The 26720-nt window shown below is 35.1% G+C and overlaps 1 protein-coding gene across 1 annotated transcript in view; it reads right to left on the bottom strand.

The window, feature by feature from the left end:
* Window positions 1-26720, bottom strand: part of si:dkeyp-14d3.1 (transmembrane protein 132C) — a 556433-nt gene that overhangs the window by 304416 nt on the left and 225297 nt on the right. The window contains exon 3 of the mRNA XM_056463261.1: window positions 6744-6887. Within this exon, the coding sequence (XP_056319236.1) occupies window positions 6744-6887 (144 nt within the window). The remainder of the gene's footprint in view (window positions 1-6743; window positions 6888-26720) is intronic.

The following is a 26720-nucleotide window of genomic DNA, read 5'->3' as shown; positions in this document are numbered from 1 at the left end:
CATTAAAACTAACAGCTTTAAACTCATTTCTTTTCATTATTAAGATCACACTGAAACAGCTGCCATTGTTTTACCTTTCTCCCAGAGCCAGACTTTCAATCTTAAAATATGAAAATTCATTCTAAAAGTATGAATTATTAAGCATGGTGACCAAACAAACTGTGAAACTAACATAAACCACTACAATATTTATTGTGCAACAATGATTTGTATGAATTTTTAAAAACGAAGGTTGTGCTTCAATTTTGGCTTAGATTATTATTATTATTATTATTATTATTATTATTATTATTATTATTATTATTATTATTATTATTATTATTATTTTATCTGAAGGTTTGTGTACTTGTTTATCAGTGAAAATTGTTTTAGATGATACTAATTAAACCAGTGAGAGGAGAACAGTGTTTTTTATTATCTGTTTAATGGCACACAAATCAAAGGTGCTATTATAGTAAAAGCCATTAAGTATTATTATTCCTTTTTTAAACTAAATGGCCCAATCGCACCAAGAAATTGCACCAACCCCAATTATAGTTGAAGGCAAAATTATTAGCCCTCCTGAGACATTTTTTATTTATTTTCCATTATTTACCAAGTTATGTTTAAAAGAGCAAGGATATTCATGCTGTATATTGTTTTCTTTTTGAGAAAGTCTTATTTCTTTTAGTTTGGCTAGAATAAGCATAGTTTAAATTTTTTTACAAGTAATTTTTATGGTTATTATTTCTATCACTTAAACCACTGTTGTCCAATGTTTTGCTTAAATAACTGAGCTTGCCTAGTTAACCCTTATAACCTAATAAAGCCTTACTGCAGTTTAAGCAGAATGCTAGTATCTTTCAAAATAACCAGCAAAATATAATAGACCAAATAGACCAATGTTTCCCAACCCTGTTCCTGAAGGCACACCAACAGTACACATTTCCAATGTCTCCCTAATCAAACACACCTGAATCTTCTAATTAGAACATAAGAAGAGACTGAGACGTTAATTGGTCAGGTAAGGGAGACATCCAAAATATGTACTGTTGGTGTGCCTCCAGGAAAAGCATTGGGAAACACTGTAATAGACAATCGTCATGGCGAAGACAAAATAATTTGGCCATTAGAAATGAGTTATTAAAACTATTGTTTAAAAACAATCTGCTTTCCATTAAACATCACTTTCAAAATATTTCAAATAGAATAGAGCAAATAATTTTATCTTCAACTGTTTATGAGTGTCTCCACTAACAATGTTCAGTCTATTATATGTGCATGCTTGTGTTGGGTTTAAGTTTTCAATGCCCAAGATTGGTTTTTAATTGTTAGATTGTTGCCGTCAACATATTTATCATTCATCGACTGGAAAAAAAAAAAAACAAATGTGCTGAAAGCCCCGAGGTGAATTAATACTTTCACAGTCTTAGAATAAACAGTTATTGTTAGTTATAGTCTTTGGTGTGAAATGAGCATTCAGTTGTTACATGAATTACATGTTACAAACAATTAAAAATAAACAAATGGGTTAGGTTATGTTAGGTTAGGTTTAGGGTTAGGTTTAGGGTTAGGGTTAGGGTTAGGGATGGATGGATGGATGGATGGATGGATGGATGGATGGATGGATGGATGGATGGATGGATGGATGGATGGATGGATGGATGGATGGATGGATGGATGGATGGATGGATGAATGGATGGATGGATGGACCAACGAATTAATGAACAAACAAATTAATCAAATTGTGTCTTAATATTTATGAACAGTACACATATGTTACTAAATAATCCAGCCCCAGTGCCATTATAGAGCATTCCATACGTCTACATGTAAAGTTTCATTCATATATGATGCGAGAGGATGTTTTTACACACAAAGTCCACTCAAATGTGTAGTAGTTCCCTCTTCTGTCATATGGTCAGTTGCATTTAGTCAAAATCATCATAAAAGAGTTTTAGTTACAAATGTTTCACAATGCTTTCAGTTTATAAATGTGCACATTAATGCTGACATTTAATAGTAAAATATATTGTGACATTGAACATGCATGATAAAAATGGGACTAATTAGTTATTTAAACTTTTTATTTACATTTTTATTCTAATTAATAATTTAATAAATTATATTTTGTTCTTCACTTGAGGACAAAAAGAAGTTTGAAAATGAAGATTTCGTAGGTTAAAGAAGGCGAAGTTCCAGAACACAATGGAGCAATGGTAGCTGAAAGGTGTTTAGGAGTCCCCCCAAACTCCCCCCAAAAGTTATTTTTGGTAAGATGTTTCAAACAGCCGAAATGACCTCAAAATGGCATCAATTCAGTTTGATCTCCAATTTAGTTTGAAGTATACCAGGGCCTTCAGAGTGTCTTTTAAGAATATTAGGAGTGTTGTTTTAGCTCTGGTGTTCATCAAAGCATGCAATCCTTAAAGACTTAATGACACTTTTTTTTTCAAGCATAAACATTTTCACATGTTAATCTGGCCAAACAAATGCACGAGATATTGATTGAAACTGCTTACCATTAATAGACCAATTATTTATTAATTAGCATTATACAATTATAAAAAAGCTTTAATAATGTTTGTTAAAATTACATAACTGAACTAAACACATGCTGAAAACTACACAAGCAGGTATTAATATTTAGTGATGTTCTAATTTAATGCTTAATATCTAATTAAAATGAAAAGTTGTTAATCAGTTAATGCGTGGTAGAGTGGTAATTGCAAAGTGTTACCTATTGTACTTAATAATCATTTTGTAGTTTATATTTTCATAAACATTTGTTTACTCTGAACATTTGTATACAAGGAAATACTTGCTAAAGTAGCTTTTTTTTGTAGCTTAGAAATGCAATGTAATATTGTAAATGGAAATTTAAGCTTTAGAAATGATCACAATAAGAACATTTTATACTGTCATAAGCCCAGTGCACATTTTAAATATTGATGGATTCTCGTATGTTTGCTTACATTTGTTGTTATGTAGGAGAAATGTTTATTCTTTTTTTATATACAAGCAAAGGAAACATTATGGAGTGCTCAATTACATGTACTGTATGTTTCATTCATGCTGGAAGCCAAAAGGCATTTATGCGTAGAGAGTCAACAAATGAGACTAAAGCTGAATCATAAATCATATGAGGTTTCAGGAAATTCCCTCTATCTAAAGGAATGCAGAGGTTGGTAAAACCTATGGAAGGTGAACCTGCAACCTTAAGCCAATGAAAAAAAACATCATGGCTAAAATTAATACTTCTATTCTCTTACAGAGAGCAGAGACTTTATTTAAAATTACTGTCAATGGAGAGAAGTCTTCACTAGATGCTTAATAAATTGCTTTTGTAGGAAAACCACTTTCTTTGGCAATCAACAATCTGCAACGTTTCCCCTAAATATTAGTTTCAGAATGATAGATATTGATTTAGAAATTTACACCAGAAAAAAAAAATGCTATACAAAGGAATGAAGTGTACAGCAGTTCTCATTCATTTCTATGATCTCCACAAACAGTGACTGACTGTTTGACAGAAAGTCAGTAGATGTCAAGCTGTTTTGAAAGGTGCATGATCCAATTTAGCCGTTTCTCCAACAGTAGAGCCGCGGACCCTTCCATCTCTCAAATTCAGAGCTTCTCTGCTGAAAGAGCATCAATATGCAGATAGACATGTTTTGACTGATGGAAATAGTTAACTTAGCATTGTTATGATTCATGATTTATCTGTGTTCTTCAAGTCTTTGGTATATTTATAAAAATTTATATTTATAATGGGTTGTTAAAGGGTTTGTTCACCCAACAATTTCAATTCTGTCATCATTTACTTGTTTCAAACTTTTATGAGTTTCTTTCTACTGTTAAAGACAAAATAATATATTTTGAAGAATGCTAAAAGCCTGTAACCACTGACTTACATAGTGTTTGTTTTTCCTACTATGTCAATGTTTAGAGGTTTCAACTTGAGTAAATTGTGAGTATATTTTCAGTATTACAGCCTTTACCACAAAAGAAGCACGTTGAGGTTAAATAACTCTTAAAGCATCCTGCTAAGATTATCAGCTCACATGGGTTTAACAAATAACAGATAACATCATGCTTCCATCATTACACACATACAGTTGCAGTCAAAATTAATAGCACCCCTGAATTATTAGTCGTCCTGTTTATTTTTTCCCCAATTTCTAATGGAGAAAAGATATTTTTCAACACATTTCTAAACAAAATAGTTTTGATTACTCATCTCTAATAAATGATTTCTTTTATCTTTGCCATGATGACAGTAAATAATATTTTACTAGATATTTTTCAAGACACTAGTATTCAGCCTAAAGTGAAATTTAAAGGCTTAACTATGTCATTTAGGTTAACTACGCAGGTTAGGGTAATTGGTTTGTTCTGTAGACTGCCGAAAAAATATATAGCTTAAGGGGCTAATAATTTAGAACTTTTAAAAGATTATGTTACATCTGTTGCCTTTCTGTGTTAGTGCTTGTGTGTGTGTCATGACATCACTCACTGTTTGTTTTCTAGAGTTCGCCTTTGCGCACGTGCGGCGAGTTGCACTCGTTGAAAATTGGCTATAAATATGGACCAACATTGAGCGGAGAGAGAGAGGAGATTCACAGCCAGCCATCAAGCTTCTTTTAGTTTCTTTAATTTACTGTTTTGTTTTCCTCAAGTCTTACTTTGATCTGCTTTGTTAAATAGGTTAGTGTTGTATATTTGTTGGAGAACATGAGTTTTTGATTCTTTATTCTTTCTTACTTAGATGTGACACGTGATTTGTTTGATTGTTTTGGTTGTAATAAATGTATTAATTTAGATAACTTAGTTAATGTGTACTCTTTATGTTGCATTCCCTTCATGGATTAATTATTTTGTGTTGATAAAAAAAGGGTTCGTAACTATTAAAAATTGCTTTCATTCTAGCCAAATTAAAACAAATAAGACTTTCTCCAGAAAAAAAAAAAAAGATCAGACACACTGTGAAAAATGTTCTGTTAAACATCAACTGAGAAATATAAAAAAAAAATAAAAATCAAAGAGGGGCTTCAACTGTACATTTGCATTTATAACTTGTCAGAACATTTACAGACCAGTGTTTCAGATTGCAAATCCTTTAAAATATTTTAAAAAGTAGTTAGTGATACAACTATTTAAGCTACAACTTAAGGCACTTGCTTGCTCGCTCGGGAGCGATATTGTGAGACCACCCACTCCTGTTAAAATTACACCGGAGTTACCAACCGATCCCGCGCTTTTATTCAGAAATGTATTCCCGCGCCGCATGAAATCTGGTTTGGTCCCACGACAATGCACAGGTACAGCCGGCCCGCGGGAATGAATACAGCCAAGAGGAAAAGAGAGGGGAGAAAAAGTCACGCCAGCAGCCGAGAGGAAAAGTCATGAAGGTGAAATGGGCCACAGTGAGAGAGAGAGAGAGAGAGAGAAATGGAGTACTTTCATTCCCTCAATCGCAAAGAAATAGGGGCTTCTGCTGTAAGTGCCAGTGAAAGACTTTCCAGAAAACACACACACAGTGAAATTTTTAAGTAGTTGGTGCCTGTAGTGTTGTAAATACCCGCGCTTGCCTCCCTCGCGACAGAGCGCATATGAGATTAAATGACGTTAGTACATAATAACCGGTTATGATTATTACTGATCCGATACCGAATTGTCCGCGTCTGCATCGCGGTGCACCGAAGAAACAATTAATTTTGACACCCCTAATAATACATATATCATATTATAAATTGCATTTATTGCTACACACAATTTTGCTACAGGCAATAACTACCTATTTATTTTTGGTTAAACTACCCTTAAATCAATAGTGGCTTTGTCACAGAGCAAAATATCATTAAAAGTAATATATATTTCCCTGCCTAGCTTTGTAATAAGAACCCATATGGGGTCAGAGAAGGTTAGCAAAAAACAACTTCTAAATTGACCTGTTAGCTAAGCTTTTTGTAGCTTTCCACTAAAATGCATTTAGCTGCAAGTATATTTTTAATAAATTAACAATGATTTTTTTATTATTATTATGATTATTATTTATTTTTAAATTAAAATAAATGAAAAATAATAGTAAACCTGAATCCAACAACAACATACAAATCATTCCAATATTTCACATTCCAATACATGGTGAATAAACCAAAAAGTTACACTTTAATTCAATGATTTTATCTTGCAATACTCAAATAGTTCTTAAATATTTTGTTGATCAGATCTCTGAAGTGGAAATGCATTAATATCACTTTTTTGAAAGTAGACTATAACTGCAGGCTACAGTATATATACAGTATCCTTGAAAACTATAGTGTCCACCATATACACAACACCTTAACTCTGTCTAATAGTGATTGTAATGTAATAGTGTGCACATTTGTAAAGCTGCTTTGAAATGATGACTACTGTGAAAAGCGTACAACATGAATTGAACTCTATTGAATTTGAGTATTAACTGTACAGATGACTCTTGACTCTACATGGTCAGTCCCAGCATTACACTAAGTGACAGATTTACAGTATGTGGAGATGTTTAAGTCCTACAAACCACTGAAGATCCTCATATTTACTCTAGAATTGACCAAAATTACTTTCCAAAGACCAAGTGTAGATGCTCCTCAGCAAACCCGACACCAACAACAACATACAAAACACTGCAATTCCTTATAGACCATGCAGTACATATTGTAAATCAATCACAAAGCCACATTGCAATTCAACGCTGAAGATGAGTTAGTTCATGGTAACTGACCTCTGTCCGTAGCTGGACTCTTTACGTCGACAATGCAGCGTCACAATCCTGTGTCCTTCTGTTCTGACGTCTTGACTAACCATCCAGAGCGTGGGGTTACAGGGTCGAGCACCAAGAAATGCCACTCCATCTTTTAACTTCACTCTGCAGTGTAGAGAAAGAAAGAGAGAGAAAAAAAATCAATGCACTGCAGTAAATACATCACACCATTCATTTCTTTAAGCATTTTTAACACTGCTTAGCATTTAATTCTTTCAAATTATGAGTTGCACTTCAATTCAAAATAGCTGAAACAAATCATTTTAAATAATGTAATGCTACCTAAACAATTAAAGTATTTTTAAATGTCCTTTGTACATAGTTATAGTTCTATTTAGAATTGTGTTGTCCTGAAGAACACTTTTTATACTGAAACAGTCCTTATTCAATGTGACGTTAGTTTTAAATTTTCAATGTGACGTTAGTTTACCGTGTGAACAGCTCTGTTCAGTTGAGGATGCCTTTTCTTTACTGGTTATCTAACAGAGATGCCATCAGCCAACATTATGGGTAAAAAAGATACCTCAGTCCTTTTGGTAACACTTTGTAATAACCAGTGGCGCCCCCTGAAGATTTTCTTAGGGGTGGCCAGAAGAGGCCGCACCAAATATTGAAAAAATAATAATAATGAATTCAGTATAATGTTATATTTTTGTTTCTGGTAAATGAAAGGATGTGGTTTTAATTCATTTAATTAAATACTCTTGAAATATTGCAATTCATTCCATTTTAATCAATTAATTCAAATTTAATAAAAATAAATAAATAAAAATCAATATTTAGTTTAAAAACACTTTTCATGTGTATATAACTAACTTTTCAGTTATTTTCACATACTTTTACTGTACAGCATACAGTATTTACCATGTCTAAAATTAATGAATGAATTAAATTGTAAAACATGCAAATGAAGAAAAGGCATTATCACACACACACACACACACACACACACACACACACACACACACACACACACACACACACACACACACACACTATACAGACTCTAATAATTTCATTTATCCATATTCCTTTTTGATCCACGTTATTATTAATACAGCTTATTCTATTGATGTACCTTAAGGTAAATAATAAATTGGCATTGCTGTCTATTGACCTTATTCTTCAACGCGGAAGTACGCTCGTTTTTGCGATTGTTTTAGAACTTCCGATTCAGCTGCCTATGGGAGAAACGACTAGGAATAATAAAGGGCAGAAAACGGTCAAACTACTTAATCTACAAACAAGTGTTTGCATGACAACACAGACAAAGTAGAAAAATATAAAAAGAAAATATAAATTTGCAACACCAAGCAGCAAAACGAGCTGTTTTTAACGTCTAAAAATGAATGGAAGTGAATGAGACCGGAAGTCCCGAGCCATTAGCTATGTTTCCATCCACCTATTTTTATGCGCATTTTGGTCATGCGCGTAAAAAAGGTTGATGGAAACGGCAAGATGCACATAAATTTTGAAAATGTGCGTAAAAAACTTATGCGCATAACTGAGTAGGATAAACTTTTTAGTCGATAAGAAATTATGTGCGTAAACTACGATGGAAACGCTTACCGCACAAATGTCAGTATGCGCATTAAAAAAGGTGATGTGATTTTGTTATAAGAGATCATGATATGATCAAAATGTATGTAAATAGATAAACCAGCGGGCTGAGCACACTGTAAACCATCTGAACTGTTGTTTTGGACATTCTAAAACGCCTTAACCGTTTCAGTATTAGTGTTATTATATTATTAATGACCTCCAGAATCAAGAGCGTCTGTGGTCTGTGTCTGACACCTTCAAAAGCCACCGCACGTTCACTGCATGTCAGGATTGCCTTCTGAGGAGCAAGTCATTTATTAGATGAAGAAAAGATTGACGCAGCTACTCCTACCGCAGTAAATTGAGTTTTATTGTTGATATTTGACGCCAGTTGATCAGGAAGTGACGATTTTGTTCACTTTGACTCGTTGGATGGAAATGCTGCTTTATTCGAATGTCTTTTATGCGATAATCCAGTTTTGCGCGTAAAGTTCATTCACATTTTTGAATGGAAACATAGCTAATGATTCAAATGGCTGCACCCACTCGTACACAGAAAATAAGGTGAATATTGAAGGTGTGTGTGCTGTCAACGACGATCGGGGAGGGGAGGTGAATCAGCTAAGTCAGTGGCACCAATCAATCCACAATAATTTAGCTATTTATTTATTTATTGAAATATTGTGAATTTATGTAAATACATTTAAATTAATAATGTCAACAGCAAAATCATATTGGGGTGGCCACAGGAGGCGCCCATGATAATAACTACACACCATAAATCATTTACTAAGCATAAGCCTTTATTCATTTCTATTCATTTGAAGATAATAATATATAAATGTTGATTTGAATAATCATTTACTAACTCATTCTGAATGATCTTAAAAAAAACAACTAAATACAAATGAATTATAAATAATGCGATACTTAATTTCGTCATGAAAAATTAATCAGTAACAAAGTCTAATATAAAATACAATAAGGCACATTTATAAGTCAAGAATAGAGCATTTGTATCTGCAGTTATAAACGTCTTACTAACGTCTGTTAATGTTGAATTAATTCTTAACAAATAATGAATTCCCGATTTGCTAATGCTTAACAGATGATTCATAGTGTGTTTTTATTATAAAGTATTACCCTCATATACAAGTACCATATTTACTCCAGGTTCACATCAGTAAAAACTGAAAAACCTAACTGGTACATGCTGTTAGGCATTTTTTTGTTTGTTTTTTGTTTGTTTGTACAAAAATCCATACACATACAGTTGTGAAAATTATGTTTTTTTATCAGACCATAAATTCAGTATGTATCTGTGCTTAAAGCTCTTTTGAGTTCACTGTGTCTTTTTTCCCAGATTACTTGCTGTCTATTCTCTACAGTACAGCATTTTTCAATGCATCACCATATACAGTACTTGTTTTGAGTTTTTGGGCATAGTCATGCTCTGCTGAATGAAAGGTGCAAATCCTAATAAGGGGTCTTTTAAATGTGTGATGGACTGAACTGAAATCTGAAAACTAAAGGCAACTCCATTGTTACCAATTTTGTACAATCACGTCACTGATTGTTTAAAGTTTATCTGACATTGCTCCCATAATTCCCCAAAAAAGCATCATAGGTTGTAGAAAAAAAAAATGATACATAAGGGCCAATTTAAAACATCAGTACTACCCTACATTTTCCATTTCCAAAGCATTTACTTATGCCATCAAAGTAACACACTATTGAATATCAGCTGTACAGATGACTCTCCATGGGACCTTTGGCTCTGCGCTGTCATTCCTGACATTACACTAAATGAGAGATTTATGTGGAGCTGACTGAGTCCTGCAAACCGTTGAAGTGCCTCAGTTTGAGTCTCTTCTCTGTGGTCTACACTTGACCTGCTGGAGAAAACAGTCCAAATCTGTACTGCGCATTTATCCAGACACCTGATTAACACTATTATACACCTTCGTTTTTGTTCTCAAGAGCTCTTACTGTTAAGTAGAGCCCAGCTTTTGTGCCCTTCAATTCTGGATACTCATGAGATGAATGTTTAGAAACAAAATGTGAGTTATAAAAATGTTTTGATACTTCACAATAAGAGATTTTCAAGACTGAAGATTCAGTTTTCACATTGAATAGTGTAAAAATAATGCATCATGAGGATAATCAAATAAGGATGCATGATAAAATGAAGGTAAGATGGCAAACCCCTTGTGCCAAATAAACTGTCAAACATAAGATTTGCATATTTTGTGGAGATGACACAAAGGGAACTTGTGATTGTAGCAGCTTTCTGTAAAGCTGTTATGAATAAGGCCTGCAGCTGTTTGTTCTGAATGCTAACAAAGAAAAGATTTCTGAATGAGATGAATAATAAAACTGTTATGTCTCTATAGAATTCTGTAGGTTTTTATTGTCACATATGAGAGCTTCTATTTAGAATGGTCAGACAGTCAGGGGTCAAAACAGGTACAAACACAAGTGTCAGGGGTAATCCAATATGCAGACAACAGGTTGGGAAAGACAGCAAACAATTATAAGAGGTAAAATAGTAAAAAAACACACACACACACACACACACACACACACACACAATGGGGGAAAACACAGGAATAAAGAAACCAGAGAATGCTCAATTACAAGACTTTTCAATAACTTATCATTGGTTCCAGGGCTTTACATTAACACCCGCCAACCCACTAAATGCAGGTAGATTTTAGTGGTGGCGGGTAAGACACACACTCCCACTAGCCACTTTGGCTGGTTGAAAATTTTTTTTCTAGATAATAATTCTTAAAAGTATTGTTCGACAATAAGGATGGTCCAATATGCATACACTGTAAAAATGCAGGGTTCCACACAATTCATTCATGCTGTCTAAACAAAAATTGATTAAGTTAACCTTAACACTTAACAAATTTATGTGGATTGAACATGAAAAAATTAAGTTTTCCCAATGAAATCCCAAGAATTGTGTTGTTTCAGCTCATTTTAAATAAGTAGTTTGAACGAGCAAAAAAAAAAAATTAATTAATTAAAACAAAAATGAGGTTACACTGTAAAACCACTAAAATCACTAAGTTTTTAAAAGGTTACTTTGACTTATTGGAAAAAGAGTTATAACTCATGTATGGATTATATTAAGCAGAACTCAAAATGAATGAGTTATGAATTATTTAATTATATTTTTGTGTTAACTCTAAAGGCCTCATTCACACTACAAGTGAATCGCAGCAGCAAAGCGACAAGCGACCTCTGTTTACACAAACAACCGTTGGTGTCCAGCAACATGACAAAGTTGAGAATTCTTCAACTTCATGGAAATGAAGATCAAATTTCTTGAGCAACAGCCGGTATGAGCACCAGTAGAGCTCACGTGATCCTCTCTCAGCTCACTCAGAGGCCGGTTGCATTTGTGCTGTATAGACCAACACCAGGGCTAATCAATCGGTGGCCAGCGAGGTCATTTATTTTTTAGTAAAAGATTGAAGAGCTTTATTATGTGATAACAACTGCTTGTAATTACTTTATCCTGCTAGCTATACATGACTATTCATTCATTCATTTTCTTTTCGGCTTAGTCCTTTTATTAATTAGGGGTCGCCACAGCGGAATGAACCGCCAATTTATCCAGCATATGCTTTACACAGCTGATGCCCTTCCAGCCCCATACCAACACTGGGAAACACCCATAGACTCTAGCATTCACACACATACACTACAGACAATTTAGCTTACCCAATTCACCTATATCGCATGTCTTTGGACTTTGGGTTAGACCGGAGCACCTGGAGGAAACCCACGCGAACACCGGGAGAACATGCAAACTCCACACAGAAACGCCAACTGACCCAGCCGGGGCTTGAATTAGCGACCTTCTTGCTGTGAGGCGATCGTGCTAACCACTGTGCCACCGTGATATAACTATTTGCCACAAACTGTAAAAATTGGACAAAACAGACAAGCATTTAAATATGGATGTGAATGTAATTACTGATGGTCAAGACAACAAGACATAACATATCTTGGAATGTCATGACTGACCAATCAAAATCAAGTATTTCAGTCAGCCATATAATAACAAACGTTAGCCTGCATCTCTCTAAAACACTTGATTTAGATTTGATCACAACATTAGTAATGTAGGTTAGTGTAGGCTTCATTCTGCCATTTTTATTAGAGAGATAGTTCAGCCAAAAACTTAAATTATCTTATCAATTTTCCGTCATCATTCATTCATTTTATTTTCGGCTTAGCCCTATTATTAATCTGGGGCCACCACAGAGGAATGAACCACCAACTTATCCAGCATATGTTTTACGCAGCGGATGCCCTTCCTGCTGCAACCTATCACTGGGAAACATCCATACACACTCATACACTACGGACAATTTAGCTTGCCCAACTATACCGCATGTCTTTGGACTGTGGGGGAAACCGGAGCACCCGGAGGAAATCCACGCGAACACGGGGAGAACATGCAAACTCCACACAAAAATGCCAACTGACCCAGCCGAGGCTCGAACCAGCGACCTTCTTGCTGTGAGGCGATCGTACTACCCATTGCGCCACCGTGACATAATTCTCCATCATGTGGCTTTAAAATTTATGAGTTTCTTTCTTCTGTTGAACACAAAATAACATATTTTGAAGAATGCTGCTGCTGAGAATCATCATTAGCTATGACGATTAAAAAAGTGCGTGAATGGACAAACCAGCAGGCTGAGCACACTTTAAAACATCTGAAATGTTTTTTCGGTCATTCTAAAATAACTTAACCATTTCAGTATTAGTGTTATTAAATTATAAATTACCAAACTGTCAAGAGCATCTGAACTCTGCATCTTATGGCTTCAAACACCAAGAGATGCAAGTCATTTATTAAATAAAAAATTATTAAATTCAGGCAGCTTCTTCTACCATAGCAAATTCCATTTTTTACTGTTGATATTTGGCGTAAGCTAATCAGAAAGTGACAATTTTTTTCTCTTTGACTAGTTTGATTGAAAGCTGCTTTATTCGCACGTCTTTTGTGCGATATTCCAGTTTTTCCACATCCATTTACTTTGCCATTTTGGATGGAAACAACCATTTTCCATAGTAGAAAAACTAAAAACAGCGTACTTTGTTATTATTCAATATTCTTTAAAATATCTTCTTTTGCTTTCAACAGAATACACCTAAATCTGAAGAATGAGTAAAAAATTATAGAATTATTCCTTTATTTATTTTTTTTACAGCTCAAATCAGTGTTTTATGGCTGTAAAACCCAAATAGTTAAAGGAAACTCAAACCATTTGAGAAAACCAAATGCAACAAACCATTTAAGTATGAAAACTAATCCTAATGAGTACTGTTAACTTATTCTATTTAAGTAAATGAAGCAATTTAACCATCTACCGCACGCATTTTGATAAATCTATTTAAAAAATAATTGACTGTTTTTCTTTTCTTAAAATGGCTTAACTTGAAGTGCTGTAAAAACAATGGAAAAAATTATTTTTAAGGTACTTTATGAAATGTTGCCATATGGCAATAACATCCAACAGTGGATCTAACTTAGAAATTTCAAATGTAAATATTTCCTTATAATTAATAATTTAGTTGTTTGAAATTATTTAATTGGTGTTGCAGTATTATAAGCTTTAACACAGAACTTATAAATGACACCTTATACAGACTTTACCACAACTCATATTCCATCAGCTTTCATTCATTCATTCTTTTTTGCTGAATATTATTAAAAACAAAACTAATATTGTATTATCATGTATACAACATACAGTGAATATAAATATTTTCTCCAGTAAATATTATAATAAATAAGTCCAGTATATCCAGATGCATCAGAATAATGTAGCTACTAGCTAACAATATTTATATATTAAACTATATACTATACTACACCTGTCTTATCTGCCTCTGAGCTAACTTACCTGAACTGTCTCTATCAAATGTCCAGTCTGCACCATTCTCATGGTCACTAAAACCCATCTCATCCTCACTTTCACCTGCAGGAAGAGCCAGTTCTGTCCTTTTCTTCTTTCACTTACCATAGAACATGGTGGTGTTCGCTAATACTGTTCCCTGCATTCATATCTATTCAAAAGTAGTATTGTCATTAAAACTAGATTTTATCCATAATGCAAATGCCATTAACACATGACTTATCAACATTATATTACTAGCATTCATGTTGTTATTGTTACAACGTAAAAGTTCACAGCTGACCTTGCTAGCTAGCTAACACATTGCAATATTGCACGTTCCACTATTGCACAGTGTTGCTATTCGGCAACACATACATTTTGATTGATTTTTGATTTGTTAAGCACAGTAACACCTAATAAATTAAGAGAACTCAAACCAACTGAGGACTGTAAAACCCAATAAGTTAAGGCAAATCAAACCATTTGAGGAAACCGATTGCAACAAACCATTTGAGTTAAAAAACGAATCTGAGTACTGTGAACTTAATCCAATTAAACTGAAGTAGTAAGAGTTCAAAACTCTTTTCAAATGAGTAGAATTAACTTTCAGTCAATGTTGAGTTAACTATTTTGAGTTAAAATTTCCCTTAAATTATCTCCTGAATAAAGACGTTCTCTAATATTATTTAAAAATACACATTCTATTAAAACATGTTTTATCATCAAAATATTCTAGATATATCTATATCAATATTAAGCAGCATCTTCCAGCTCTTTCCACAAAGCAGGAACTTGCAGTTAACACAAAGTACAAACAACTTTCTCTTTAGTCTCTTTAGCGACCAGCACAATCCAATAATCCCACACACTCACACACACACAGAGAGAGGGGGAAAAAAAAGAAAACATACAAAGGAATAATAGCCTAACAGAAAGTGCTACTGGGTCTTTCAAGAGCAGAATTTAGGCCAATTCACCCAGACACACTGGCGTGTCATCGGTAATGAAAAAGTGGAGTGGATGTGAGCTTGAATAGATCCCATTCTCCCCGAGCTCTGAAGCGCTCAAGACCTGCAGAAGTAGAGATCAACAGAGGAACAGGCCGACCACAAGCCCGTAATAGGATGACAAATGGCCGGCAAACAGCCAATCAAAAGGCTCGGTCGGGGGTGGGACAGCATTAGCATGGGACAGGGGAGTGTAATTGACCCAGGGGAGATAACAGATGGAGAGGCACCCGAAATGAGAGAGGTCTAGCTTGGCCACACATCCCTCATTACCAGCCTCCTCTGATCCTTGCAGAACGGCCTCTATGATTCATAATTGCTTTCACCATTGGATGTCAATGCGCGTTTGTTCGAGCACACGGCGCTTCATTAAATTTGTTAGAGCTGGTCCGCGAACAGATGTGGTCGGATGGAGAATAATGAGCTGAGCGATGGCGGAGCAGGTCGGAGAACGGGACGTGAAGAAATGAATACGAGTGCGCTGCTTCAATGTTTGTTTTTTACTGTCTTGAAGGACCCGGAGTGAAGGAAAACCGGACGCCAATCTGCGGTTGGTCTCTGAGTGGCGTGCTAAAAGTTTAAAGAGTGGCAGATTGTAGTGTCACAGCAGATCAGCTTCATTACACGTGGAACATATTCTGTGGAGAAGCCAAATCCCCCTGTGGGTGAAGCCCAGCCTGCAGCTGATGCCCTCTGCATACTCTATGACCGCTTTAAAAACTCACATTATCACAGTGCAACAACAGACAAACAGTGAAACTTGAAAGAGTCACAGTGATTTGGAAAAAAAAGAAACAGACATTGGTTTCTTTTCCATTTCCTTTGCATCTGAAAATGCTAAATGTAAAGTATGTTCAAAACAGTGGTCTCAAACTTAATTCCTGGAGGGCCACAGCTCTGCAGATTTTAGCTCTAACCACCTCCAAATCACACCTGCTTAATAGTCTCTAGTAGTCTTGAACACGATTAGTTGGATCAGCTGTGTTTGATTAGGGTTGATTGTAAATTCAATTATAAGATCTTGATCTCTGCTCTATTGACTTCTAGTAGTTTGAGTGTATAATAAGATATACAGAGATAAAAAACAGAAAATGTACTAGCTGTTTATTTCAAGGTTTTTGTACTGTAATATGCACCAACCCAGACAGTATTATCACTTTAAACTACTAAAAAAATAAAATAAATAAAAGTCACTTTTTCCAAATTTTCAAGGTCAAAAGTTCCATATTGCAATTTAAAAACATAAATAAAAAACATGAATCACAATCATGGAAAACTAGTAATTTAGGGGTATTTTTTTACAGTTTAGGCTACAATTCCTGCAATACAATTTTTACCTTGGTAGTACAACTGTAGGTTAGATGGTTAACCTAGCTGTAATATTATCTTTAGAAAAAAAGAGAAAAAAATCACAAGCTACAGAAACTGCAAACATTTTTTGCCATTTCTGTATGGAATTTTGTGAATAATAATAATAGCAATATCAAATAAATCTGCAGATTTATGTGGGATGGTTTTGAGAGTATTGTAACTAAACATTTGTATCGCAGCACAGCTACTGTAGGCAGATTTTAGGAGAAGTATGAATCTTTCATGGCTAGACTGAGTTTTTACACTCGACTGAATGTGTTTCACAAGCACAATCAGTGCACAGGCAGTAAAATACCACCTCTGCAAGAATACACAACTCTTAAAATGTAAATGTACAGTATCTGAAGCAGAAAATAAAGGTGAAAAAATACAAAGGAATCTATACACAATGTGAAAAAAATGTATATTTTAGAAATATGCAAAGCAACACATTATTCAAGGTATAAAAATCTCACAGTGTACAGTAGCTTTGTTTAATCTATATATTCATCCATCTATCCATCCAGCCGTCTCAGCTAAGTTAATTTATTATTATTGTTTTATTTATTTATGTATTTTTTTTTACAAATTTAAGTGGATTGAAAGCAAAACAATTACATTGTCCACCCAAAATCTGGAGAATTGTGTTGTTTCAGGTCATTATGTAATTTGAACAAGCAACAGTTTGTATCTTTTTTTTAGAGTGAGGTATTATTTCACCTATTTAAACTGAAGTAACAGTTAGTTAGGTTGTTAGTTGGCTCATTGGTTAGTTACTTCCTTAGTTAGTTAGTTAGTTAGTTAGTTACTTCATTAATTAGTTAGTTAGTTAGTTAGTTAGTTAGTTAGTTAGTTAGTTAGCTAGCTAGCTAGCTAGCTAGCTAGCTCATTAGTCAGTTACTTCATTTGTTTGTTTGTTAGTTAGGTAGTTAGTTAGATCATTAGTTAGTTAGCTCATAAGTCAATCACTTCATTTGTTAGTTAGTTAGTTAGTTAGTTAGTACATTAGCTAGTTAGCTAGATTATTAGTTAGCTAGCTAGCTAGTTAGTTAGTTAGTTAGTTAGTTAGTTAGTTAGTTAGTTACTTACTTACTTACTTACTTACTTACTTACTTACTTACTTACTTACTTAGTTAGTTACTTCATTTGTTAGTTAGTAAGATCATTAGTTAGTTAGTTAGCTAGCTCATTAGTCATTTGTTAGTTAGTAGTTAGCTTGTATTAGATTCTTTATCTGTATTACTGTAACCTGATGCTCATTTTGTTCAATTCAGATCAAGGAGAAAAAAAAGTTATTTTCGAAATGAAATTTTTAAAAACCTGAAAAAAGATTCAAGAGTCCAGTACAGGTTAATGTCCTGCCACGCACACAGGGGTGGTCATTCAAAGAGAGTAAATCACTGCTGATTTAGTGCTTCCCTGAAACATCTGATAACTGGGAGATGTTTGTGTTTTAGCAAAACTAAATGGAAATCTACGCCACCTCTTACACAAAGCTTACTTTCACAGATTTATTAATGCTTTACCTATTTGCACTCCCCCTCCCCCCCCCCCTCTCTTTCTCTCTCTGGTGGATTCCTCCATACATAATGATGAGATAAGTGAGATGGGAAGTTGCTCCCAAGGTAGCAGTAAAAAGAAAATAAAAACAGCAGCGTAAAATTCAATAACTGTTGTGTGCCAGAGCTCCTGGGAGCCCCTCGCCGCCAGTCCCCTGCCTAACATTGCACACTCATACACACACACATACAGCGCACACACATTCACACAAGTTGCTTGTCTACTATCAATTTACTTGCAAAACATTCATGGTCAGTCTGTTGAGATTGTAAAAGGCCACATCAACTAAAAGGAACCATCCACAGCAGCCTTCTGATGGTTTAATGGAGACAACAGAGTGACTGGAGAGATATATAGAGATAAAGGTTTTCATGACTATTTCTGTAAAGCCGGTTCTGTAATCAGTAGTAAATCTCCAGCATCTGCTTTCAGATGGAGCAGAGTTCACTGACAAGCTACACAAATATATCATAAATGATCACTTTAATATTTATTTATTAATTCTGATTAAATGCATCTTTTGTCAGTTTGCATGTTGCATGCATGTTTGTACTGAGGCAGTCATGTAGACTGCTGAGTATTTAAGCATTTCTTCATATCACTCCTAATGTTATTTTTTTAAGTGAAAGGTTAAAAAACATAAAAAATAAATAAAACAAAATAAAAATCAGGTACTAATCAGAGCAGAGCTCATCATTATTCATGACTGTTCCAAATATGGTTAACATGGAGGTTCTGTTTCTAAGGGTATTGTATGTGGTAATAAATACAAAGTTCGGTCATGAAACTCTTTTGTAGGCTGATAGGTCACACCTAATCTGTTCCTAGGTTATTATATACATGGTGCAGAAGATTGTTTTTGTTGCCTCAGCAGCCAATGAGCTTGCTCCTCAGCAGTTTAAATGCTCAATGTTGCTTTACACTAAAATGTGCAACACATTTTTCTGAAATCCTCCTCCACCCCAGCTCCACCTGTGTTTTCAACATAGACTCATTCTGAAAACATAACACTATATACATTTCTGGAGATCACAAATTATGTAGCCAGAACTATGTATGGCTGCATTTTGTCAGTTGGTTGGTCAGTCAGTCAGTGAGTTATTCAACAGCAGCCTCTAGTGGATTTACTTGAAAACATCAGATGTGATTGCACTGGCGAGAGATATTTGAGATCTCAAAAAGTGTACACAGTAGCCTCTGGCAGATTCACGTAAACAAAAACTGCAAAAAGACGTAGCTCGTTTTGCTCTCTTCAGAAATATGCAGTTAAAGTCAGAATTATTAGCCCCCCTCTGATTTTTTTTTTCTTTTTTAAATATTTCCCAAATGATGTTTAACAGAGCAAAGGAATTTTCACAGTATGTCTGATAATATTTTTTTATTCTGGAGAAAGTCTTATTTGTTTTATTTCAGCTAGAATAAAAGCCGTTTTTAGACAGTTTTTAGGCCCTTTAGGCTATATCTTTTTTCGATAGTCTACAGAACAAACCATCGTTATACAATGACTTGCGTAATTACCTTAACTTGCCTAGTTAACCTAATTAACCCAGTTAAGCCTTTAAATGTCACTAAGCTGTATAGACGTGTCTTGAAAAATATCTAGTGAAATATTATTTACTGTCATCACGACAAAGACACATAAAATCAGTTATTACAAATTAGTTATTTAAACTATTATGTTTAGAAATGTGTTGAACAAATCTTCTTTCTATTAAACAAAAATTGTGGGGGAAAAACTGAGGATCTAATAAAATCAGAGGGGGCTAATAATTCTGAATTCACCTTTATATAGGGGTAAATAATCAGAATAAGCCTGGGTTGAGTGTTTTATATCCGCTATGTGGTACATATATATATATTATGTTTGAATAAGCAGTTTGGTATATTCTTAAACTGCATTTGTATGAATACACTGGTTTTAGCAAATCTCAGTACTTGCACTGCCAGTATGTTCACACACATGCAGTGTGAAAATATAACACACTGCTGATGCAAACATAATATATGTACTTTTGTTATACTTTTGTCAAAAAATATTTTAGCAAACTAAGCAGATGCCTTGTTAAATCTTTCCATCTGAAATGGTGGAGAGGTTTATTTTAGCTTGAGTGCCGGGTAACCTACATTTTCAAATGAGGTTTGCTGTGGATGAAATATACATGGAATATAAACTCTGGATGGAAAATAAATTCTAATTATACTACACTGTAAAACCTAATAGTCAAATGTATCAAATGAAATCAATGTAATTAACTCAAAACTTACTGGAAGTTACTTCTACTTATTTGAAAAGAGTTTTGAACTCAGTGTTGAAGGTAATGAGATCATTCGGTGGTTAAGTATGTGTTGACGGCGCATTAATAATCTAACAGCAGGTGTTCATCGCTAATGCTAAATCATCACATTATCTCATTGCTTCAACTTAAATGCAGTAAGTTTACAGTACTCATCTATTTCATTTTATTTATTTATTTTTTTTACGCAAGTGGCTTGTTGTTCATTTATTGGGTTTTACTGTACTCAAATTGCTTAATTTACTCAAATGGATTAAGTTAACAGTACTTGTTAGGATTAGTTTTTGAACTTAAATGGTTTGTTGCAATTGGTTTCCTCAAATGGTTTGAGTAACCTTAAATTTTTGTTTTTTACAGGTTAGACAAGAAAGAACAACATATGTATTTAGAAATGTATTTTGATTATTTAAAATAAATGAAAACATTGGGAGAAATTAATTTAAAACTTTCCATGAAGTGTTAGATGTTTTTACCTTTCACTCAAAAAATAAAAAATAAATTATATTACAATCAGAGCTAAGGGATAGGGCATGATGTTTAAAATACTCAGCAGCAGCAGCATACATAATAACATTAGCCATATTAATCAAAGCAGCAGCAGCGTAGCAGATCTATTCCACGAAGACAACCAAACATATCAGTTATTATTAACATACTGAGTTCTCATGACAGAAATGAACATATAAACTGTTTCAGGACAATTTTTGAATGTACCTAAGCCATATGCCTGCCTATCAGGGAACAATTTAACTTTAAAGCAGCTTTATTGGTATACTGTACTAATAAATCTGGCTTAATTGTAAAAACAAAAGAAAAACAAAATTAGCAAAAAGGGGTGCGACTAAGTCGCAGGAGGAGTTTTTGAAACTTATGTGCGAAAAGGTTAATTATGGTTATTGCATCAAACAAGTAGTACAACCACACTGGACTCACAAAACAAAACGAAAAAAAGTGTTTCAGCTGTGATAAATTTAGGAAAAAGTCAGGGATGTGTCTCCCCAGATATATTACAACAACACAAAGTCCCCTAACATCTCCCGTCAGGCCAGACAGAGACACACTCACTTGGCAGACAAACACCGTAACAGCAGTGACATCTGTGAAAGCCAACAGAAGGGCAACGAGGGGTGACCGAAGACCATAAACGGAGGAAGATTCTGTTTTGTAGTTGTCAGTGTTCTATCTATGGCAAAGTGCCTCTGTTGTTTTTTTCCAATTCTGCTGAGGGCAGATGTTTTTGTGCGTGCGCATGTTCATCAGGGAATAGAACTCCTTAGATTTGCTGGTGTACTTTTGAGGTGAAGTTGTGCATATGTGTGTGTGTGTGTGTGTTTCTTCTGTCTGCTTCCGAGTTCCCAGGGTGTGACTCCACAGTCTGCTCTGCAAATCGACATCTTGTTAAGTCAATCTGTTTCACTGTATCGTCTCTCTCTCATTACGCTCTGCCGCAGCACAGATTGTTTGTTAAACTTACACATTTGTCATCTGCATCATTCGCTACATACATCATTTACAAATATGAAGTTCACTTTATGAAGTTGCTGATTCCTTCATTTATGCTATTTACGCCATAAATGTGGCTCACTCTTATACTGGCTGTGATCTCCGAGGTGCTATAAGAATATTTAAAAAAGCAGATTTTAGGCCATTTTGAGGGATGATTAAATCTGGTTCATAAAACAAGGGGGAAAATCTGTTTTGTGATGTTAAAGCAGTGGAGAGGAAAATAATCTTAAGTACGCCACCAAAAATTCAGGCACTAGTAAACTTTAGCTTGTACTATAATAAAATCATAGTGATGTATATGTTCCTGTCGATGCAGTGACTACCAATAAGGGTGAAGACAGTGGAGCTGATCTATGTAGGAGAGATGGAGGGGAACTTAATGTTCCTGTGAGCAATTTCACTATCTACTCTATATGATTTGTCTCTGCCCACATGTACGATATAATACAAAAAAAGATGAGTGGAAAATGATGGTTTATGCATTGATGATCATTCATCTTGTTCATGCTATGATGTATTAGGCACAGCTGCAATTTATACACAAACACTTTCCCTGCAGAATGACAATTTTGAGCAGAAAGAAATTACCTCTTATCTTTACCAATACTACAGTCGTGTGAAAAATTAGGACACTCTGTGAAAGCCTGGGTATATTGTAAGGTTTTTTAATTTATAGCTGTTAAATCTCAATTTTAAACAACGCAGAAAGAATAAGGTAATATAACTAAACAATTAAATCTTTTCTACATCTTCTGTAAATGCAATTCTACAAAAATGTGTATTCTAATTGAGGAAAGAGTTAGAACACCCTACCGCATAATATCTAACGTTACCCCCTTTCAAATAACAGCAGTGAGACATTTCTTGTAGCCATCTACCAGCCTCTGGCATCGGTCTGAGGAAAGTGTAGCCCACTCTTCAATGCCGAATTATTTTAGCTGTGAGATGTTTGAAGTGTTTCTTGTCCATGTACCGCCCATTTCAAGTCACCCCACAGCATCTTAATGGGATTAAGTTCTGGGCTTTGACTTGGCCATTCCAGGACTCTCCATTTCTTAGTTTTTAGCCAGCCCTTGGTTGATTTATTGGTTAGTTTTGGGTCATTGTCTTGTTGCATAGTCCAGTTTCATTTTAGCTTTACTTTTCAGACAAAGGGTCAGGGGGTCTCACTTGTTCAAGCACATGTTCATCATCAACATGTTCATCATCAAGCACACTCTGATGCACCATAGAATTCATGATGGATTCTATGAGCTGACCAGGTGCTGCTACAGCAAAGCAACCCCAAATTATGACACTTTCACCTCTGGTTTCATAGTTGGTATAAGGTTCTTTTCCTGGAATACTGTCTTTTATTTATGCCAAACATGTCTGCAAATATGTAATTTCTGATCACATTTTCAGGCTCTGAATCTTATTACATCTGTGGGACGGAAATTTCTACTAGTGGCCAAATGTGCAGTGACCAGTTGACCTCCAGCAGGTCTCTGTGAATAAACATTAGTTATTTTAACAGAGCCAACGCTGTCCTAAACCCTGCCATCACTGCAAATCAACATCTGAGAGTAATTACCATGAACAACAAAACATCACACCTGCTTTAGATGCAAATTAAAGTTGTATATACAATGGAGTCTGTGTGTTGACCCTTATAGTTATGCAAGTTATAATCTACTGCTAAAGGGTTTCAACACTACAGAGGCGATCATTTTGATTGTTTTTAAATTTTGTAATTAAAGAGAGAAAGAGAGAGAAAAACACATGCAGTGCATTGAATCATTTCATGAACAGGTAGTTGTACAGTAGACAAGACTTGACATTAACACCTGCCAACCTGCCAAATGCGGGTAGATTTCAGCTGTGGCGGGTTAGACAGCCGTTTCCACTAGCTAATTTTTAAATTGTAGTTTTCTTAAAAAGCAGGGTTCGACAATAAGGATGGCCCAATATGAAAATGTGTCTTCGATTCGAAAAGCAGCACGACTCACAATAATAACTGTGTTCGTGCAAGCAAAACACAATAATGCTTTTGCTTTAACTACCCTTTGAACAGATTATTAATTGGCCTTACGTCACTAGGGAACATCCATACACACTCATTCACACACATAGGCTACAGTCAATTTTAGCATACCCTATTTACCTGTACCTTTGGACTTGTGGGGGAAACCGGAGCACCCAGAGGAAACCCATGCTAACACAGGGAGAACATGCAAACTGCTCACAGAATTGCCAACTGATCCAGCCAAGGCTTGAACCAGCGACCTTTTTGCTGTGAGGCAAACGTGCTACCCACTGTGCTACCATGTCACCCCCTTTCGTATAATGCAATACAGAATTGGCAGCTGTAGCATAATTGTGATTTCGTACAGTATGTTGAATAATAGGAAAAAAGGAAAGAATACACATTTGCAACATATATCCCATCTTACATGCATTTTTTTTTTAATTATCATTTTTGAGTGTGTCAAGGCACAAGACTGTTTTGCCTAAGCAGTAGTTGAATTTGCCCAGTGTGTTGAACATGTTTTTGATTATTTCTTTTCTTACAATACTGCACATAAGACATTCATAATTTATTAAGAGCCTCACTCTCCCTAATGCTAAAGGTGACCCTGTTTACCAGGTCACTGTCAAACAACCCAAGGTCACTGTCAGAAGAATGCCACAAAGAGACATTGGCTCTGCTTATTTACCTTACACTTGGTATATTGCATTGGTCGATATAAATGACATTACATCTGTATTCTTTCATTTGCGCATTGTCAATAAAGCACTCACAGAAATTTCAATGCCCATCAGCGCTGTTTCGGAATTGCGCTCACGTGCTAATTTGTAAATCTGTCCTCTAACCTTTGCATTTTTCATTTAAGTGAATGTGAAAGTTGTATTCCTCACTGCGAATGCTGGCCAGTCTCCATGGTATAGTTGGATTTTTGTTTTACTGTCCTTCAGGGGACATTTAGACCAATCTAAACTCCCAATACAAACACACACAGGCACAGTATTATAATATTCTGGTTCATTCAATCACTGAGCAATATAACACTCCGCCTATAAAGAATGAATAATTCAGCAAAGTCCCCCTCCTTGAAAATATCCATTTCACCAATGATTATCAAAAAGGCCTCTGAAAGCCCTGAGGCGTGACACTTAGTCAATAATTTACTCTTTTCTACTGTATTTCATAAATATCTGTTGTATCGTGTTTAAAATTGATGCACAAGTGTCTGATTAGAGCTGGAATGTCTTGAAGTGATGTACTTCCAACAGAGGCACAATGTGTGGGCAAAAAAAGCAGATCCCATTGCATTTGACACTACAACAGGAGTGATATATTTTTTAATGTCCTTTCTCAACCACCAATAAATGTCAATGGGTCTCAATGCTGTCAACACCGCTTTTATTATTGATATATTCCATAAAAGATCATATTTATAATACAACTGACAGGCATTTTAAATATCTGTACTCTATTGAAATGTTGTGCAGCCCTTTGCTGTATTCAGTACTGAGAACAAACTTCAGGGTCTGAAACCTCAGTGTCTAAACTTGCTGGTAATTCAGACATTTGACATATAATGAATGAGAAATATGCTGCCGCATGGAAGGCTTTGCCAATTAAATCCCTCTTTCTGTGTAAACAGCGAATGTTTGAGAGATTGAGAAATCGTCATACAGTGAGCATTTAGAATTCATCTAAATTCATTTCATCTGCTCTCATAGAAGGGTTCAGTGATTTCTACTGAAAATGGGAACAGGTAATTGCATTTGACAGACAGGCAGTAAAGAGGTGAATTTTGAAAGCAGACAGGAATGTCAAAGCTCACAAAAGTGCGCAGGGAAAGAACATTTTGTAAGGCACATTTATGTTGCAGAGTTTACAAAATAAGCACAGAATGTTTGGATAAATGCTTAAGCATCCGTTTTGCCTTTCCACACCAGACAATCAATACTAAATATGGCATGACAGAAACTTGCATTCATTTTTTTTTTTTTTTTTTTAGCTTGTGTAGCACCTGTTCATAAATAGGCTTTATCAAGCCTACCACAACATACTTGTCAACAACAAGCACAAACATGTCTCCACTAACCTGGGACAACGGATAAAATACACACGCTGAAAAACCATGATGTATTTTCCATCTATTTCTTATGAGGCACACAGGAATTTTCTAACACAGCATTCCACATATTTCCATCAAATTTATACACATCAATAAGTGCTGTCAGTTAATATTAGGGGTGTAAAAATTTATTGTTTCTTTGGTGCACCACAATGCAGACGCTGACAATTCGGTATCAGTTCAGTAACAAATCATAACCGGTCACTACGTACTGACGCTATGTAGCTCATATTGTGGTAGCTTACTATGGAGAGCAAGTTGAGTAATTAAAACACTCCAACTTCTTAAAAATGCAGAAACTCACAATTCACTGTGTGTGAGTTTGCGGGACAGCCTTTCACTGACACTGAAGTTACAGCAAAAGCCTCTATTTCACTGCTATTGAGTAACTGAAAGTAAACTCCATTTCTGTTTCTCTCTCTCTTACTGTGGCCCCTTTGACCTGCTGGTGTGAGGTAATGTTAAAACGTTTCCTCTCCTCTTGGCTGTTACAGCACTTCAGATGTGATCGCCGCTGCAGTTTCTCAGTGTTTACCATCGATAAACAGCACCAGAGCGTTAGACCACGTGACCAATCATAGGGTGTAAGAAAGAACTCACTAGACAAGGCTCAGAAAGAGAGCGG

This window comes from Danio aesculapii, chromosome 8 (genome assembly GCF_903798145.1).
Source record: "Danio aesculapii chromosome 8, fDanAes4.1, whole genome shotgun sequence".
Lineage (NCBI taxonomy): Eukaryota > Metazoa > Chordata > Actinopteri > Cypriniformes > Danionidae > Danio > Danio aesculapii.
The sequence above is the reverse complement of the archived record's forward strand: the minus strand, read 5'-3'. Positions and strand labels throughout refer to the sequence as shown.